Below are 15,512 nucleotides of genomic sequence, written 5' to 3'. Positions count from 1 at the left end.
GCCGTGGACAAGTGCCAGGAGTTCTTGTACCGCTGTACAGCAGGCACTGGAGGAATTTCTTAGGTTCTCACTCGTTGGATGAAGAGTTGGAGGAGAAGAAGAACCAGCCTACCTAGGCTACATGTCCTAAGAGGTCCACGTATATAAGACGGAGAGGGACCCGGAAGCCAGCAGCTCGGGAGGCAAATCCCGGCACCTCTTCCAGCAGCCATCAGCGCACCAAGACGGCTTCGGGGCCCTTTCCAGCATCCCCCAGCGCCATTCCTTCAGCGGCCTTCAGTTGGCGTTGGTTGCAGCCCAGTGATTATCTCACCCGACCCGACCCTCAAGTGTTTGCCGCCCTGCTCGAGGCAGAACCCCCATCCTCACCTCCGGCCAACTCCTCTTCAATACACAACATATCACTCCCACGTGTGTCACCAACACTCCACCAACGTTGGGACACCTCCCCCCATCCGCTCCTTGTCTCTCTCTCCCTTGAGAGACGCCTCTTGATATTTTACCGTTTTTTTGTCTCTCTCTCTCTGGTTTTTTTTCCCCGGGGGAGGAGAAGTAACGGTTGCCGTGTCCCTCACATCCTCGCACCATCACCCGCTTCCACAACCTGGTCCACAGCATCCTGCACGCTGTGACGACGCCGCAAATAGCAGGACGAAGAGCTGCTGCTTGCTGCTGCTGCCTTGTCATCGGTAGGGCGACTCGTATGCGAAAGACATGCGCTTCCGCTGACGATCTCTTCACCGAAGACCAGCAGTCCGTCCCCCAGATTGCAATATCATTTCTTCGTCTCGTCTCGTCTTCCCTTCCTCCTCTTGTTCTTCCTCTCCATCTTCCTTGACCCTTTCGTCGGACACGCTCCGGCCTTAGATTTACCAGCCACATCTGCACATAATTTCATTCCACAGGCAAACACCGTCCACCCCCCTCCAGCATGATGCCTGCCAGGAACTTGAAGAGAAAAGGGTCGCACAGCGACCTTGGCAGCAGCCGCATCCAGGTCAACGGGCATGTCATCCGCCACGTCCCTCGCACCCAAGAGGCTTCAGCCAAGCGGCTGCGTCTCACCAGCAAGGCCGCCACCGTGCAGTTCAGAACGCCCTCGTACGACCTCGCCCGCCATGTGTCGGACGAGGTCCTGCTGCGCATCTTCTCCTACGTCGACGAGCACACGCTGCTGGCCGCCTCGGCTGCGTCGCGCCAGCTCTACAGAATCGCCTCGGACCCCCAGCTGTGGCGCGTCCACTACTACCACCGGTTCATCCTGCCGCGCGCCGCCCGCATCCCGGGGCTCAAGCTCGAGGCAGAGGCCAACGGCCAGGGCGAGCCGCAAGCATCCGCAGGGGCCAACGCCGCCCAGGGAGCCGCTGCTGGCTCCAGCTCCAGCTCCTTGAGCGACTCCGGCTCCGGAAGGCTGGCCCCCACGTCGGCTGCTCACGCCGATGCTCGCGCGGATGCCGAGCCAGCTGAGCCGTTCAAGCCTGCTGATCCGGCCGACAAGTCCGGCCATCCGACAGACTATGTCGACTGGAAGCAGCAGTACCGCCTGCGACACAACTGGGCCCGCGGCCTCTGCGAGGTGCGCCAGGTCGAGGTCAACCCCATCAACTGCTCCCTGACCCCCGTCCAGGAGCGTCGGACTCTGGTCAAGGTCGTCCATGGCATTGCCGTCACCGTCGACCTGCAAGCCGGGCTTCGGGCCTGGGACCTGCGGACGCAGCTCTCCATTGCGCAGACAACCACAGAGACCCATGACGGCATCCACCTCGTGCCCACGGCGCTCTCTCTGGACGGCCAGAAGTTCGAGGCTGGCATTTTGGACATTATGCTGGGCTTCAACGACGGAACCTTTGGCATTTGGCGGCTGACCATCAGCCAGGGCAAGCTGGCCGTCTTGTATCGCCAGGACAAGAGCTATGTGGGAAGACTCACGTCGGTCGCCTACTCCTACCCGTACGCCCTGACGGCTGCCGAGCTGGGCTTCATCTCGCTGTACACCTTTGACTCCCCGAACCCCGAGCCGGAGTCAATGCCTGCTGCTGCTGCTGATGAGCCAAGCCGCTACAACGGTGACCCGGGCTACCTCAACGACGACGAACTGTCGACGCTCCAGGTGGGAGGCGAGGTCGACAAGAGCGCGGACCTCTCGCACCCCCATGTGCTGTCATCGCTCAAGTCCGACTACTCGCGACAGCCGCTGGTCTTGTCCCTCCGCCGGCTCAAGGACTCGGCCGTTGCGTCCATTGCCTACTCGTTCGACACTGTGAGCGGCTGGGCCATTGGGATTCAAAACTTTGACATCCGGCCCTCGGGCTGCTCCAAGCCCGACGTCATCACGTCTCGCGTCGCCTATACTCTGCCTGCCGACACTCGCGGCTTGGCCGCGCCGGCTCACTACCGGCCAAAGTGCCCTACGTGCGCCAACTTTCCCGACTCGTACTTGGACGACGACGAGGGCGGGCCGGCCAAGCTCTGCTACAGCCACCCCTATCTGCTCGCAACGATGCCCGACAACACCCTTGTGCTGTTTGTCGTTACTGCGACCGAGAAATCCTTTGCCATCTCGAACCCTACCAGGCTCTACGGACACACCTCGGGCATTGCTGATGCCGATGTCACGCCAGAGGGTAGAGCCGTGAGTGTCAGTGAGCGAGGCGATGAGATTCGCGTCTGGGATCTCGAAGGGGGCCGTCGCGACGTGAGCGTCGAGGTGAGGCCCCGGCCTGGCAGAGAATCTGACGATGTGGAGGGCGAACCCGCCTCGACAGAGGCAGAGCAGAGGCGGAACTGGGTCGGGACTGACGACCAAAGAGTGACTGTCCTCAGCGAGACGCTGGACGGCCGGGAGAGTCTGGTCACGTATGACTTTACCTGATTGCCAAGCGGTCAACTGCTTGCACATTTGTCAAAGCCGGCGTTCAAAAAGAGAGGGAATAGGTTACTACTACATCTACAAAATAGGGACGTAGCCGTGGGCATACTAGGGATCGGGAAAGCGATGGTTTCTTGTGTTTTTTTTTTCTTTAATTTGGGATCGATCTGGATATCTGGTAGGCGGCTCACATTGCGAGAAAAGATGTATGCATCTCTATGAAGGACATTGTTTCTCTTGTTCATATGTCGGATATGGTGCAAGAGTTTACAAGGAACTACATACTGCGACGGAAGGATATCATTTGGCTTTTTAGGATATCTTTGAATTTTGTTTTGTTTTCTTTGACAGCGCGATTAGTCGAGACATAAACCATTGTTTCATCGTCATTACTGTTGCTGCTCCAGCTCCCATCTGGTGGTGATCCGTACTTGGCTGCCATGACACCTCATATTCGGCCACAGTGGCTGACTGCGACAACCTTGGCGTCGAATGCACTCTGCCGTGGACATGTAAGAATGGCAGATGGACAAGAATTCATGGAACAGAGTGGTTGAAGCACATGTGTAACTAAGTAGAACAGTCAAAATGTGTCAATGGTGTTTGATTCCTGATTAGCTTTGTCAAATCGATATACTTTCCAGCAATTTGCAGTTAGACTATTTTACAAGTTGATTCCATCGAGACTCCCCTATCATGCTTTATCTTTCAACAGACTCATGACCTTTCTGAAGCGACGCGGTCTGCCTTCTCGGGCTCCATGCTCGCCGCCGCAGGATGGTCTGCACTTCCAAAGCCCTTGGTGCCCTTCTCGACACCCTCGGGCAGATCCCATCCATGCTCCCTCACGGGATCACTCCTATTGGCTTCCGCCGCAATAGATCCCAACCCAGTTCCCTCCTTGCTGTGACCATGGGCGTGCATCCTCGACTCGGTATGCTTCTTGCCGGGCAACTGTGAGGATACTTCTCGTCCCTCTTGGCCCTGGATGGGCATTCCGATGCCCTGGTGCACGTCCTTTGATGTGGCGCCGGGGAAGTCGAGGGGGTCTGACCGGCCAGAGGGGTCGACCTCGGGGTTGTTGGCCTGGCCGGGGACTTCTGAGACGGGGTTGGGGCGGAAGGATGACTCTGCTGGAGCGGTTCCGGGAGGGTATGTTTCGAGGTGGGATTCAGGGAGGCGGTCGTTGCCTACTTTGACGCCGGGTTGGTGCTGCAGGATGACAGATTTAGCTACTGTTCGAACTTGAAATCTGTCAAGATGAATCGGAGAATTTGATAAGACTTACTCCTCCCTTCATCATGGGCTCGGATGGCGGGACGCGAGCGTGGAATTCGCCAGAGTAGTGTGCAGGGTGTTCAGACATGTTGAAGAGTTGTGTGTTGTGATTGTTCGTTTGAGGAGAGGTGTGTTTTTATTGGTATGGAGGTGTCAAGGTGCGTAAGAGTGCAGTAGTGGTGGATGAAAATGAATCGAAATTGACTTAATTGAACATTCTTGATATTTGTCCGTCATTCAGTTTATATAGACCATCGACAATGCTTCAGACGTGTCTATGATTTCATAGCCTGCCGTTGTCAGCGGATTACATCATACCTTAACCGTGCTCCACCGATCCCGACAAAGGCAATTGATCAGTTCGCTTGATGTTTTTGGGAGGGTTTACAGAGGCGATGATCTTCAGCGGGGATGATGAAAGGGATACATCATTCTTTCGAAATGAGCCTAAACCAGGCTGTCGCTTGCAGTGAGTCGAGCGTGGCGACAGCCTCAATTCTGATGGCGCTTGATAAGTGGAGAGGGGCTCTTTCAATGCAGTGAATCCTGCAGTTGAGAGAGGAGAGAGAGAGAGAGAGAGATGGAAGATGGACGACGCGTCAGTTGGATGCATTCCTTGCAATCCTTGATGTTTCTGGCATGTTCAAGATGCCAAGAGATCAGCAATTGTCAAGTTTATTTTCATGTGTCTTTAAGCTCAAAGTGTTACCGTGAACACAAACAAGGAATACGATAATATTCAAGTGTATCTCTACCCCGTACTGTACAATGTCCTGACCAAATCAGATGTTACATTATACTTCACTTGAGAGCTTGATATCCTTCATCTGTCCATTAAAGCCCTGTCCAATCGTCTGAATCGGCGCCTCAATCGCCATCGGTCCCTCCTGCATGTATCCTCCCCAAATGCCCATCAGGATCGTCACCTCCTGGCGCTGCTTGCCCACAGAAATAAACGTCTGCGGACCGATGCCTTGAACCGTGACGTCGCTCCATTCATTGAGAGGCAACGTCAGGTTGACTGGATACGCAATGTTATGGGACACGAGCATAAGTTTGGTCGACGTGCCGTTGCCGTTGAGAAAGCTGCTGTCCGGGCCAGAGAAGAGCGTTCCACCATGAGCCTTGGGAAGCACCGAGAAGGAAAGCGTGTAGTTGCGTCCCTTGCTTGTCAGAGGAGTCCTGAGATGGGCTCCTCGGCCATTGAGCTGCAGAGCACCGCCGCTCACATACGCGCCGTTTTTGAGATGCCCGTGATAGTTGTTTCCAGAGCCATCGAGGACAGCAACCGCCGACAAGAGGCTACCGCGGCCGAAGCTGTACGATACAATGGTCGAGCCCTTGGAGGGAATTCGCTGGTCGAGGTTCTGGTCTGGCACCGCTGGCTGCAGAGTCGCGAATAGGCTGGCGTAGTCCTTCTCCTGCAGCGAGCCACCCCATTGCTTGTCAGCCAGAGCTGGCAAGCCGTTGCGGACCATGTAGTAGGCCTCGTGGTAGGTGCTCGCATTGGGGCCCCAGTCGTTCCATACTACAGCCAGGTGGCCGAGCACGTTGGGGCTATCTCGAGGAGGGTTGTTCGTCGCGTTGGCATTGTCTAGGATATTGGGTGCAAACGCACTGCCGTCGGGGGCGCCATGAAAGACACGCTGGATATCGAGCTCCTTGGGGTACACGTTGCCATCGGAATACTTGAGATCGAGGTAAAAGTAGTCGTCGCTGTTGACGATACTATATCCCTTGTCGATAAAGTCAAAGAGGCCATTGTCCTGGCCAATCTGCCAATGCTGGATCGTTACGTCCTTGTCAACATTGACGGCGCCAGGGGCTGACGAGGGCGGGAACGTGCCCCAGATGCGAGTGCTCTTCCCAGAGATGGACCGGATGTAGGCGCTCATCTCGTTGACAAACGTGCTGTACTCGTTGATGAAGTTGCTGTCGTATTCGTCTGCCCCTATATGGACAACCTTGGAGTGGAAGTTGTTGATGACGGCCTTCCAGTACGACTTGACCGTGGGAAGCGTCTCCGGATGGCTCAGGTTGAGCATGCTAAAGTCGGCGAGCGCAATCTCGGGCCTCCAGTCGGTCGTCGCCATGGAGTGTCCCGGCGACTCGAGCTCAGGCAGGATGGTCACGCCACGACGAGCACAACTTTGCTGCAGCTTGTCGAACTCGGACGGGCTGTATGTCTCGTTGACGGGGCGGGCGAGGCCAGCAACTTCTGGGTCGGCAGAACCGACTCGAAACGCCGCGTAGAGCTGGAGGGCGAGCTCGTGAGAGCCGAGCTTGGCGGGGTCCCAGACGTGGTCGCTGAGGTGAAGATGGAAGACGTTTTGCTTGAAGAACGAGAGGTAGGAGCACATTTCTGCGAGAAATTCGGCTGGGTAATAGTGGCGTCCAACGTCGAGCTTCCGGAAAGCGAACGGGAAAGACATTGATTAGCTGTGGAGAGTCCAAAATGAGACCTTCGCTCCCATATCGTTGCTTACCATCATGCCTCTCTCTGACCATCCAGGAGAGTCGATTCCCGTCCCCAGCTTGAGCTTCTTGTCGTTGATCAACGCCTGCTGCAAGATTGTTCGCGTCCCCCACCAAGCTCCAAGGGGGCTGGCACCGCTGACAGTCACGCCTGTAGAAGTCACGGTAAGACGATAGCCCTCTGAAGTCTTATTTCCCGCGGCGTTGAGAAACTGTGCCTTGTCGTGGTCCAGCGTGAGGTAGATGGAATCTCTAATGGCGTTGGATCCAGGGAGCAAGACGGTGTTGATTCCGATGCCGGCCAGATCGTTTCGAAATGTCTCTGCAAACCCCCACAGGGTAGGAGGAATCAAGGTGAGGCCATCTTCATTGCGGGTTGACGAGTGGGCGATGTCGACAACAACGGCGTGGACCTTGCTCAAGTCGAAGGTTTGGTCAGAGGAGATGTCGAATGGCACGGTCGGTATTCCCAGCAGCTGGGCGCGTGCTAACTACGAGATTAGAGACGATTCCAACTTGCTTCATTTCTGCATTTATCACATACCCAGGGCAGCCAAGCTCGTGATTACCACGAGAAATCGCATGATAATGATTTCAGTGTCAACTTCTCCATGCCACGTCCCATTCCTCGCCGTGGTGAATCCTCCTCATATGGGGACTGGGCGTGAGATTCCATAAATACAATGACCATGACTCCCCCCATATTTCCCATCATTATCTTGACTTGAACCGAGTAACGTTACAGCAACAACCCCATGGGGATAGCTTTGCCGGTTGAAGCGGAGACGTGCCAGGGGTGAGGGAAGCTAGCGTGAGAAGCATCGCGATACATGTCGATAAGTGATTCGGCGTTTCGGTGCGTCGAGCGTCTTCGGCAGGGTGAAGCTGGGGTTTCGAAAATGGCTATCTGGCGGGAGGTTTTGGGATTAGCTATTGACGAGAAGACAGTCAGATGGAGAGAGTCTTCTCGTGGCTCACCTCTGGTGGAATTCAGCGATGGCAGGGGTCTCTGGAGCTGATGGACAAGGATGAGGGAAGAAAGAGTTGGATCGAGTTTGGTTCGTGTGGGGGGGCGGTAGATCTCGATGTCAGATCGTCAGCCACTTCTGCAGACGATGGTTGAGCTTGGGTCGCTTGATGTGTAGGTTTGAAGTCAAGGGCGGGAGCAAAGATGGAGATGGACATGGGAACTGAGATGAATATGAAGATGAAGACAGATATGACAATAAAGAAGAGGCGGGAATGAAGCTAGCGCTGGAGTTGGAAGTAGAGATAGAGCTGGAGATGAAGAGGAGCTGGAGATGAAGAGGAGCTGGAGATGAAGAGGAGCTGGAGATGGAGATGGATGCGAGATGAGAAGCCGACGAGAACAGCCCGCGAAGGAGATGAATGGTGACGAGAGGCGATAATGGGGTATGGTGATGGCATCACGCTGGGGCTGACGATCCTCGGAGAGCGTTGGGTTCAGCTTGGAAACAAACGGGCGGACGAGGCAAACTACGGGCAGACATTACAAGGCAAGATACACGGCAAGTCATCATCATCGATCATCATCATCAGCAGCAGCATCATACTCAGCATCATCATCATCATCATCACAAAGTCGCCGCGGTCTCTACCAGACATCATAGCAAGCTTCCGCTTCCATAAACTTCTCGCTACTCTTCGTTCATCGTCTCTGCTTGCGTGTTTCGTCCTCGCGTGATGTTCCCTATGCCTTCACCAGCAGGCCTCAACACCACCAAGGCCGAGCAGCTCTTGTCTGTTGACTCTTCTTCATGTCCCAGGGCAAGCCTGTGTTCATAATGAAAAGTGGTTGTAAATCAAAAATTGGCCCCCTCGTTAGAGCTAGTATTCCGAGTTCTTGAGGTCGGAATACTAGAAAACCCTCAGGGTTCTGGGGAAGGGTTGAGAGAAGAAAGGAAAGAAAAGAGAATCAAGAGTCGGGGGAGCAGGAGAGGTTTATATATGCGACCCCCCTGGCCCGTGCGCCCTCGTTGCTCAGGTGTGTATAGGTAAGCAGATGCAGTGAATGAAGGCTCCTCTGCCAGCAGCTCAGGAGTGTTGACGGCCAATGAGGGGGGAGCATTGGAAAAGTGAGAATCTGGCCGTTGCTGGGACGTTCTGGAAGAATGTGGCCAGTCTGCGCTGTGTGGCTGTTCCGTTGAGATCTGAGGAATCTAGAGAGTATCAGGGCAAAGTAGATCGAGGATCACTTGAACCAGAGGGCTCTTCTCCTTGACAACTCTGCTGAATTCTTGATGGGCGTCTACCTAGGAAGACAGTTCTCATACATGCATGTATCCAGTCAGTATTCACCCACAGTAGTGTGAGCGAGGACCAAAGACAAAAGCTGAGAAAGTGCAATTTCAATGGCTACATATCAAGATGCAACGCTCTCTGATATACGGCCAGGTGGGCTTTGTTCGGCTGGTGCTTGCTCTGGAAGCCTGCAGAACAAAGGAGCATCCAACAGTGTACCAAGTCCATACTCGAACAACATGAGTGATTTGGAAACCTGAACTCGAGATGTGAAAGGCTTGTTCAACTTGTCCGTGATTAGCAGTAGAAGCCTGATTTTCGACGGGCCATCAGAACACTCTCCTCTCTCGAGCCCATCATCAACATAATATACTTCTTCGACATGACCTACAACCAAGACGAATCCCCCGAGAAACGTCTGAATAGACAATACTACGATTTCGATTCTGTCGATGTTCAGTATTCATGGCCATGTTTTGGAAAGTCGAGATTCTCTATGCCACCAGATGGGTCAGCGCTGCGAAACCCGTCCGTTACTGGAATTGAGAGTCTGTCTCTGGAGTCAAATATACTCTTGTTGTCGTCCCTTCTTGATATTATCCTGAGCTCAAGAGATGGCGTCACTCCGATGGTAGTAAATCAACGCGCAGTATAGCAACCACCAAATGCCATCATATGCCTGGCGCAAATCTAACGACCTGGTCGAGCCGAATCGGCCACCCTTGGCCAGGTAAGCTGCCTATCTCCCCTTTGAGAAGGTCCCCGAATCCATATCTGATCAGAACTCAAGAACATCTCCGCACAGTACGAACGATGGATGTTGCTGATGAATCCATCCCACCGTCCAAATCCGACCTTCCTTATCGATCGAGAGAGGCTCGACAGCATTGGTCGGCTCAGACCACAAAGACCACAAAGAAGGAATAAGAGGGAGACAGGACTCCACCCCAGATGCGGGCAGCAAGCATATATTTAAATGCTTTCACCCTTCTGTCGCCAGTTTGGGGAAGCAGGATCATAGTCGCAGCGACATTCGGAGCTGCAGCTTGTTGCTTCGCTCAACTGCGTGCCATCGAAGGATCCTCCCCCCTGCCTCATGCATCGCAAATGGAAGCTCGCCATAGCTATCACCCTTGTAACCATTCCCCCGGCATCGAACTGTCAAGATGAATCAAATGAGACGTTGCGGCCTTGGCGATACTGGAGCGAGCTGCCATGCTTGTTGGTGTCAGGGTATATAAAGTCACCAGGTAAGGCATTTCTCGAGACGGTGTTTATATCTCTCTTAGTGAAGCAGTACGATTGATACGAGCTCCTTCGCCAGGCACTATTGCCAATAATTAAACATGGTGGCCTACCTCCGTCTGTTGCCCGTCTTGGGCCTGCTTCTAGCAGATGGCGCCCGTGTGGCTGCTCAGGGCTCACACGGCATAGCTCATGGAAAGGAGGACTGGACAAAGGGGGAATCGTCCTTCATCCCAGGTGCTTACATTGTCGAGTTTGAAGACGGCCATGTGAGTTGTTTCTCCAACATTTCAGACTTTTACCTCGATAAACCCAGCTTGTCGAGATCTGACCCCGTGGTGAAATACAGGAAGAAGCATCACTGTTTAGCGACCTCCGGCGGCACGGCCTTGCTGCGACCAAGCGACTAAATCTCAACTATACCCTGTTTAAAGGAGCGTCCTTTCAGCTGGACGCTGTCGACTTGGATCCTCATTCCACTTCCGTCAGGATCGCGACTGTTCCCTCGGTGAAGCAGGTGTGGCCTGTTCAACGATATAAGCGACCGGCCAATACAACACTCAGCTCGACAAGCAGCGACCCAGATCACTTGCCCAATGTATCGAATCTGCAGCGCAGAGCAGCATCGGAGAACGATACATATGCAGTTCATGCTCAGGTTCAAGTTGATAAACTCCATGCGGAGGGAATCACCGGCAAGGGCATCAGGATCAGCATCATCGACACAGGAGTCGACTTCAACCACCCTGCTCTGGGCGGCTGCTTTGGCAAGGGCTGCGTTGTCAGCTACGGAAGGGACATGGTTGGTGATGACTACGACGGCAGTAACACTCCTGTGCCTGGTCCCGAGCCCTTGAGCACCTGCGACGGCCATGGAACGCATGTCACGGGCATTATCGGAGCCTTGCCAAACCCCATGGGCTTCATTGGTGCTGCCCCTGATGCGACTATTGGCATGTACAGGGTCTTTGGTTGTAGCGGTGACGTTGGAGCCGATGTTGCCATCTCAGCAGTCAACCAGGCTTTCGAGGATGGGACAGACATCATCACCCTCTCTCTCGGCGGAGCGTCCGGCTGGACAGAAGACCCCTTCTCTGTTGCCGTGTCCCGGATCGTCTCGGCGGGCGTCGTCTGTACCGTGGCCAACGGCAACTCGGGTTCTGCAGGACTGTTTCTTGCCGGAACTCCAGCAAACGGCAAAGGCGTCACTGCAGTTTCTTCGGTCGAGAGCACTCTGACGCCATACCTGGGAACGGGAGCCTTCGTGAGTACGGATAACTCGACGGCAAACCAGACCCTCTTTGTCTATACTCCTGGCGCTTTTCCATTCCCCAACAACATCACTCTCCAAGTATGGCCAGTGACACCGGAAGTCACCACGGATGGCACTTATGGTGCTTGCAATCCTCTCAGTAACAAGGCCCCGGCCGACCTCAGCGACAAGGTCATTCTGGTCAAGTATGATTCTGCTTGCAGTTCGTGGACGGAGGTGAGCAACCTGCAGAAGAACAATGCCACGTATTTCATGTTCTGGTATAACAGTCCTGGGAAGTAAGTTTTGCCAACATCTCACTCTCTGATCATTGGACCTGGAAAAACTAACTACAGTATCTGATCCAACCGACAGTCCTTGGTCTATCGGGGCTACCAGTGCCTCTGGTCTCGGAATGACAGGCTACTCCCAAGGTGTCCAGTGGCTGAACGAGCTCAGCAGTGGCAAGGATCTCTGGTTGACGTTTGTGGAGTCATCGTCATCCACCAAGGCCGGTGTCTTTGTGCCCAATGCCATCAATCCCAACTACATTGACACTTTCACCAGCTGGGGCCCGACGTGGCAGGCTGATGTAAATCCGTCCATCAGCACTCCCGGCGGCACCATCCTGTCTACGTGGCCGTTGCCCTCTGGAGGCTACTATATTGATACGGGAACTTCTATGGCCACGCCGGTTATGGCCGCTATCTACGCTCTCGTCATGCAAGCTCGAGGCATCCGGGACCCGAAAGCTCTCCTCAACTTGGTATCGTCAACGGCCCTGCAGCTACCCTTTTATGATGGGGCAACGCTGTATCCCACCGAGCTGGCTTCCGTAGCGCAGCAGGGCGCAGGGCTGGCTCAAGCATTCAAGGCCGCTCATACAACAACGCTGCTCAACGTTCCCAACATTGCGTTCAACGACACAGACAACTTTGTCAAGAAGACGAGCTTCACGATCCACAACACTGGGAAGCAAAGCGTTACTTACAGCATTGGCCAAACGCCTGCTCTGACCATGTATACATATGGCGATGGCGACAGTCACTTTCCCGCCCCATTTCCGAATCCCATTGCCGAGGGCGCCTCAGCCAAGCTCTCCTTTTCGCACAACAAGATTACGGTCGCGGCAGGTAAGTCGGCAGATATCACCGTGACGGCCACTCCTCCCAAAGGACTAAACGCCTCCGCCCTCCCCGTTTACAGCGGATATGTCACTGTCAACGGCACCAACGGCGATGGGCTTGTCGTTCCATACCTGGGAGTTGTCGGCAGCCTGGCCAAGCTGCCAGTGCTCGATCCCGACTTCAACTACATGATCCACTACAACGTCTACTCGACCGTTCCGGCTGCTGAGAACACGACGTACGTTGTGCCCTATCCCATCTCGACGGCCGCACAGCCAATCGACCCTCCACCGGACTATCCCGCCCCCATCATTCAGATCGACGCCGGCACGCCCCTCCTTCGAGCCGATCTTATTGCACTGGGCGATACGGCTGGCAAGGTCAATACGACCAAGGTGCTGGGCGTCGATATCGTCGGCAGTCTGCCTGGCTTTCCCCTTCCCTTCACTTCGAGGTCTTACTTCGTTACCGCGTTCACGGGGATGACTCAGGAGGGGATCATTGTGCCTGAGGGGAGCTACAAGTTCCTGATTCGGGCGGCGAAGATATATGGAGATGTGAGCAATCCAGACGACTATGAGAGCATGCTCACTCAGACGTTCAACATTCGGTACAACACCACTGCCACCGCTTGAGTGGGAAGATTGTGAAGCACACGTCGGTCAGCCAGTTTGGATCATTAAGAGCAGATCAAAGGCAAATTATCATCTTGGAAATATCATTTGGCCTTGAGCACAATCTCAGTGAGGTGAAACACACGACTTTGTATTATGGCTCTATATATCAGTGATTGAGAGAGAGCAATGGTCGAGGATCTTGTAGATAATCCCGATGGACCAACATTAAATAGTTTATAGGTAAGAATTTGAGATAACAATTCATACAAAAACATCCGATATGGTGTAGTGGCTAACATCGCTCGCTCTCATTACTCGAGTGCCGAGCAGCCCTGGGTTCGATTCCCAGTATCGGAGATTTCTTTTTGCTGATTTCGCGGCTTATTGAGTAACTCACTGAGCGATGAGCCTGAATTTTTCTTTCTTTTTTTTCTTGCCCAAAGTGACCTCTAGTCATGTACAATCTGCTATTACAGGGCGAAGTTGCTTCAATTAGTGGGTAGGAGAGTGCAGCAATTAAATTATAGTGAGATTAGTGAACCAAGGGTGTGCGTAACTAATCCAAGCTTCATAGAGCGACAGGACATATGAAGAGTACCTGAACCTTCTCTTTATTTGTACCTTGATTATGAAGCAAAGTCTCTTCCATGATGAGAGCGGCATTCACTCCTGGCATGCTGAGGACAAGTTCACATGTTGAGAGGTGGTTCACGGGCCGTCGAAGCGTTGCGACTGATTTCATTGAAGACTTCATATATTCATTCATACCATCATAAACTGATTCTATCGTAACACCCGAATTCGCCACAGCCTTTTCAGCTCGTCTAAGCGCAAAGAGTCAAGGTCACATCAGAGTTGGCATTGCAATTGGAGACCTGACTTCCAGCAGGGGGGACACCGCTGTTCCAGACAATCTTGGGGCAGGCAGTATTGGCACTGGCGACAACCACCTTGTGGCCGTTAAAGGCATCGCCAAAGACGTCCGAGAGGTCGTACCAGATGGTGTTGCCGTCGAGGTTGGTGGCGAAGATGGTCTGGGGCTTTCCGGTATAGAGGCCGTCGGGCTGGATGGTGACCTTGATGGCGCGGCCGCCGGTGACGGGGTCTCGCGAGAAGGTCTCGCCGTAGGAGCCGCCCTGGGCGAGAGTCGTGGGCGCAGAGATTGTGCTGCCAACGGACCAGAGGGTGACGCTGAAGGGGCACTTGTTGACGACGCGGGCTTTGCCGAGGGCAGAGGCCGACTCGACGAGCGCGGCAATGGCGAGGACGGCGGTGGTGGTGAACTTCATGTTGAAAGTGTTTGTTTGGCGACTAGATATCTTGGTTGAATTGATGGTGCTGTTGCGGGCTTCGGGAGTCTTGGTTGCGAGGCTTGAGAGTCTTTGAGAGTCTTGAGTATGTGAGCTGATGATCTATTCCAAGAGTTTCGGTTCAAGGGAACTGACCTCTCCTTTTATATCTTTCGAGCTGCCACTGGTCCTCACGGCGAATGCCTCTTTCGATCCGTGATACTGCACTTCGGATCGTATGCTTCCCATCGAAGCATCCCGTGTGATTCCTGCTCGTTACGCATAAACTGCTGGCACCAAGCCGGCCAGCATATCGCCGTAGCCTCACGCATTCCGAGGGATCTGCACTATCCACGATACCATGTTAAGCTTAAAGCCTCTCGAAATACGAGCACCACGATACCCAAAGCAGCGTCGACCTGAGCGGTGAAAAGGGCACGATGCGGCTGAGAGCTGCAGCAGGCGGGTTGTACAGTCGAATACGAGGCCGGAGGATGCTCTCTTGCTTTTTCCTAGTATTCGATTGCGTAAAATGAAGCTGATGGCCCATGTTGTTTGCTTGCGGATGACGACGAGAATAGATTCACGTCTGGAAGCTCCGGCTGTATGGCAGGCAATGCTGATCCGCCAGCGGAGGGACATTTTGCCGGGATCGACGCGCCAAGCATCGTATTTCTGGGATGCGGGGGTTTCCGTCTCAGACGAGTCCCGAAGCTGGGATTCGCCAGAGACGGCAATGCTAGGATGCAAGTGGCATGGTGTTTTGGCTCGGACCTGGCCTAATACTAGAGGACTTCCGAGCCGTGCCTCCTCCTCCTGCTCCTCCTCCTCTTCGGGGCTGAATTTTGTTCACATTGAATGAGATCATGCGTGCTTGGCTCAGGCATCAGCCCACTGGCGGCTGGTCGGCGGCATGGCTGGAGGTGCCCAAGTCTAGAACACTTCCGCTCCATTCGGGTACCAATAATCGGGCATCGTGTCGTCTCATGGAAGGGCTGAGCTGTGGGATGAGCGCGACGACGATGCAGCTGGTGTCGTATTATGCAGCCAAATGCAGGGCGGGAGCGTGGCCACGGCTTGGGTGGCACAACGTATGAC

The 15,512-nt window shown here is 54.2% G+C and overlaps 5 protein-coding genes across 5 annotated transcripts; 2 read left to right on the top strand and 3 right to left on the bottom strand.

The window, feature by feature from the left end:
• Positions 1 to 1,090: 1,090 nt before the first annotated feature.
• On the top strand, positions 1,091 to 2,872 carry TRIREDRAFT_26994 (uncharacterized protein; the record flags this gene model as incomplete). Its single annotated transcript, XM_006963975.2, has 2 exons — positions 1,091 to 2,022; positions 2,134 to 2,872. Coding segments are annotated over 2 exons (1,671 nt in total), but the record flags the coding sequence as incomplete, so codon positions are not given.
• Positions 2,873 to 3,525: 653 nt separating this feature from the next.
• Positions 3,526 to 4,301, bottom strand: TRIREDRAFT_121163 (uncharacterized protein). Its single transcript, XM_006964061.1, has 2 exons — positions 4,158 to 4,301; positions 3,526 to 4,081 (listed from the first exon to the last, which is right to left on the bottom strand). Exons 1-2 carry the CDS (start codon positions 4,233 to 4,235, stop codon positions 3,587 to 3,589), a joined length of 573 nt encoding a protein of 190 aa, XP_006964123.1. The 5' UTR covers positions 4,236 to 4,301; the 3' UTR covers positions 3,526 to 3,586.
• Positions 4,302 to 4,941: 640 nt separating this feature from the next.
• TRIREDRAFT_105931 (glycoside hydrolase family 20) lies at positions 4,942 to 7,206 on the bottom strand (the record flags this gene model as incomplete). Its single annotated transcript, XM_006964060.2, has 3 exons — positions 4,942 to 6,480; positions 6,634 to 7,109; positions 7,167 to 7,206. 3 exons carry the CDS (start codon positions 7,204 to 7,206, stop codon positions 4,942 to 4,944), a joined length of 2,055 nt encoding a protein of 684 aa, XP_006964122.1.
• Positions 7,207 to 10,359: 3,153 nt separating this feature from the next.
• Positions 10,360 to 13,122, top strand: TRIREDRAFT_35726 (uncharacterized protein; the record flags this gene model as incomplete). Its single annotated transcript, XM_006963982.1, has 3 exons — positions 10,360 to 10,398; positions 10,479 to 11,670; positions 11,738 to 13,122. Coding segments are annotated over 3 exons (2,616 nt in total), but the record flags the coding sequence as incomplete, so codon positions are not given.
• An 827-nt stretch (positions 13,123 to 13,949) lies between these two features.
• TRIREDRAFT_59151 (uncharacterized protein) lies at positions 13,950 to 14,414 on the bottom strand (the record flags this gene model as incomplete). Its single annotated transcript, XM_006964059.1, has 1 exon — positions 13,950 to 14,414. One exon carries the CDS (start codon positions 14,412 to 14,414, stop codon positions 13,950 to 13,952), a length of 465 nt encoding a protein of 154 aa, XP_006964121.1.
• Positions 14,415 to 15,512: the final 1,098 nt, after the last annotated feature.

This window comes from Trichoderma reesei, assembly GCF_000167675.1.
Source record: "Trichoderma reesei QM6a unplaced genomic scaffold TRIREscaffold_6, whole genome shotgun sequence".
Taxonomy (NCBI): Eukaryota; Fungi; Ascomycota; class Sordariomycetes; order Hypocreales; family Hypocreaceae; genus Trichoderma; species Trichoderma reesei.
This window is presented reverse-complemented; position numbering and strand designations above follow the sequence as displayed.

What these genes read in the sequence shown, in the direction of transcription:
- TRIREDRAFT_121163 (XM_006964061.1), bottom strand. Translation starts at nt 4,235, where the DNA reads ATGTCTGAACACCCTGCACACTACTCTGGCGAATTCCACGCTCGCGTC. An exon ending in AGCCCATGATGAAGGGAGGA is followed by an intron (nt 4,082 to 4,157) that starts GTAAGTCTTATC and finishes GTCATCCTGCAG; the next exon opens with CACCAACCCGGCGTCAAAGT.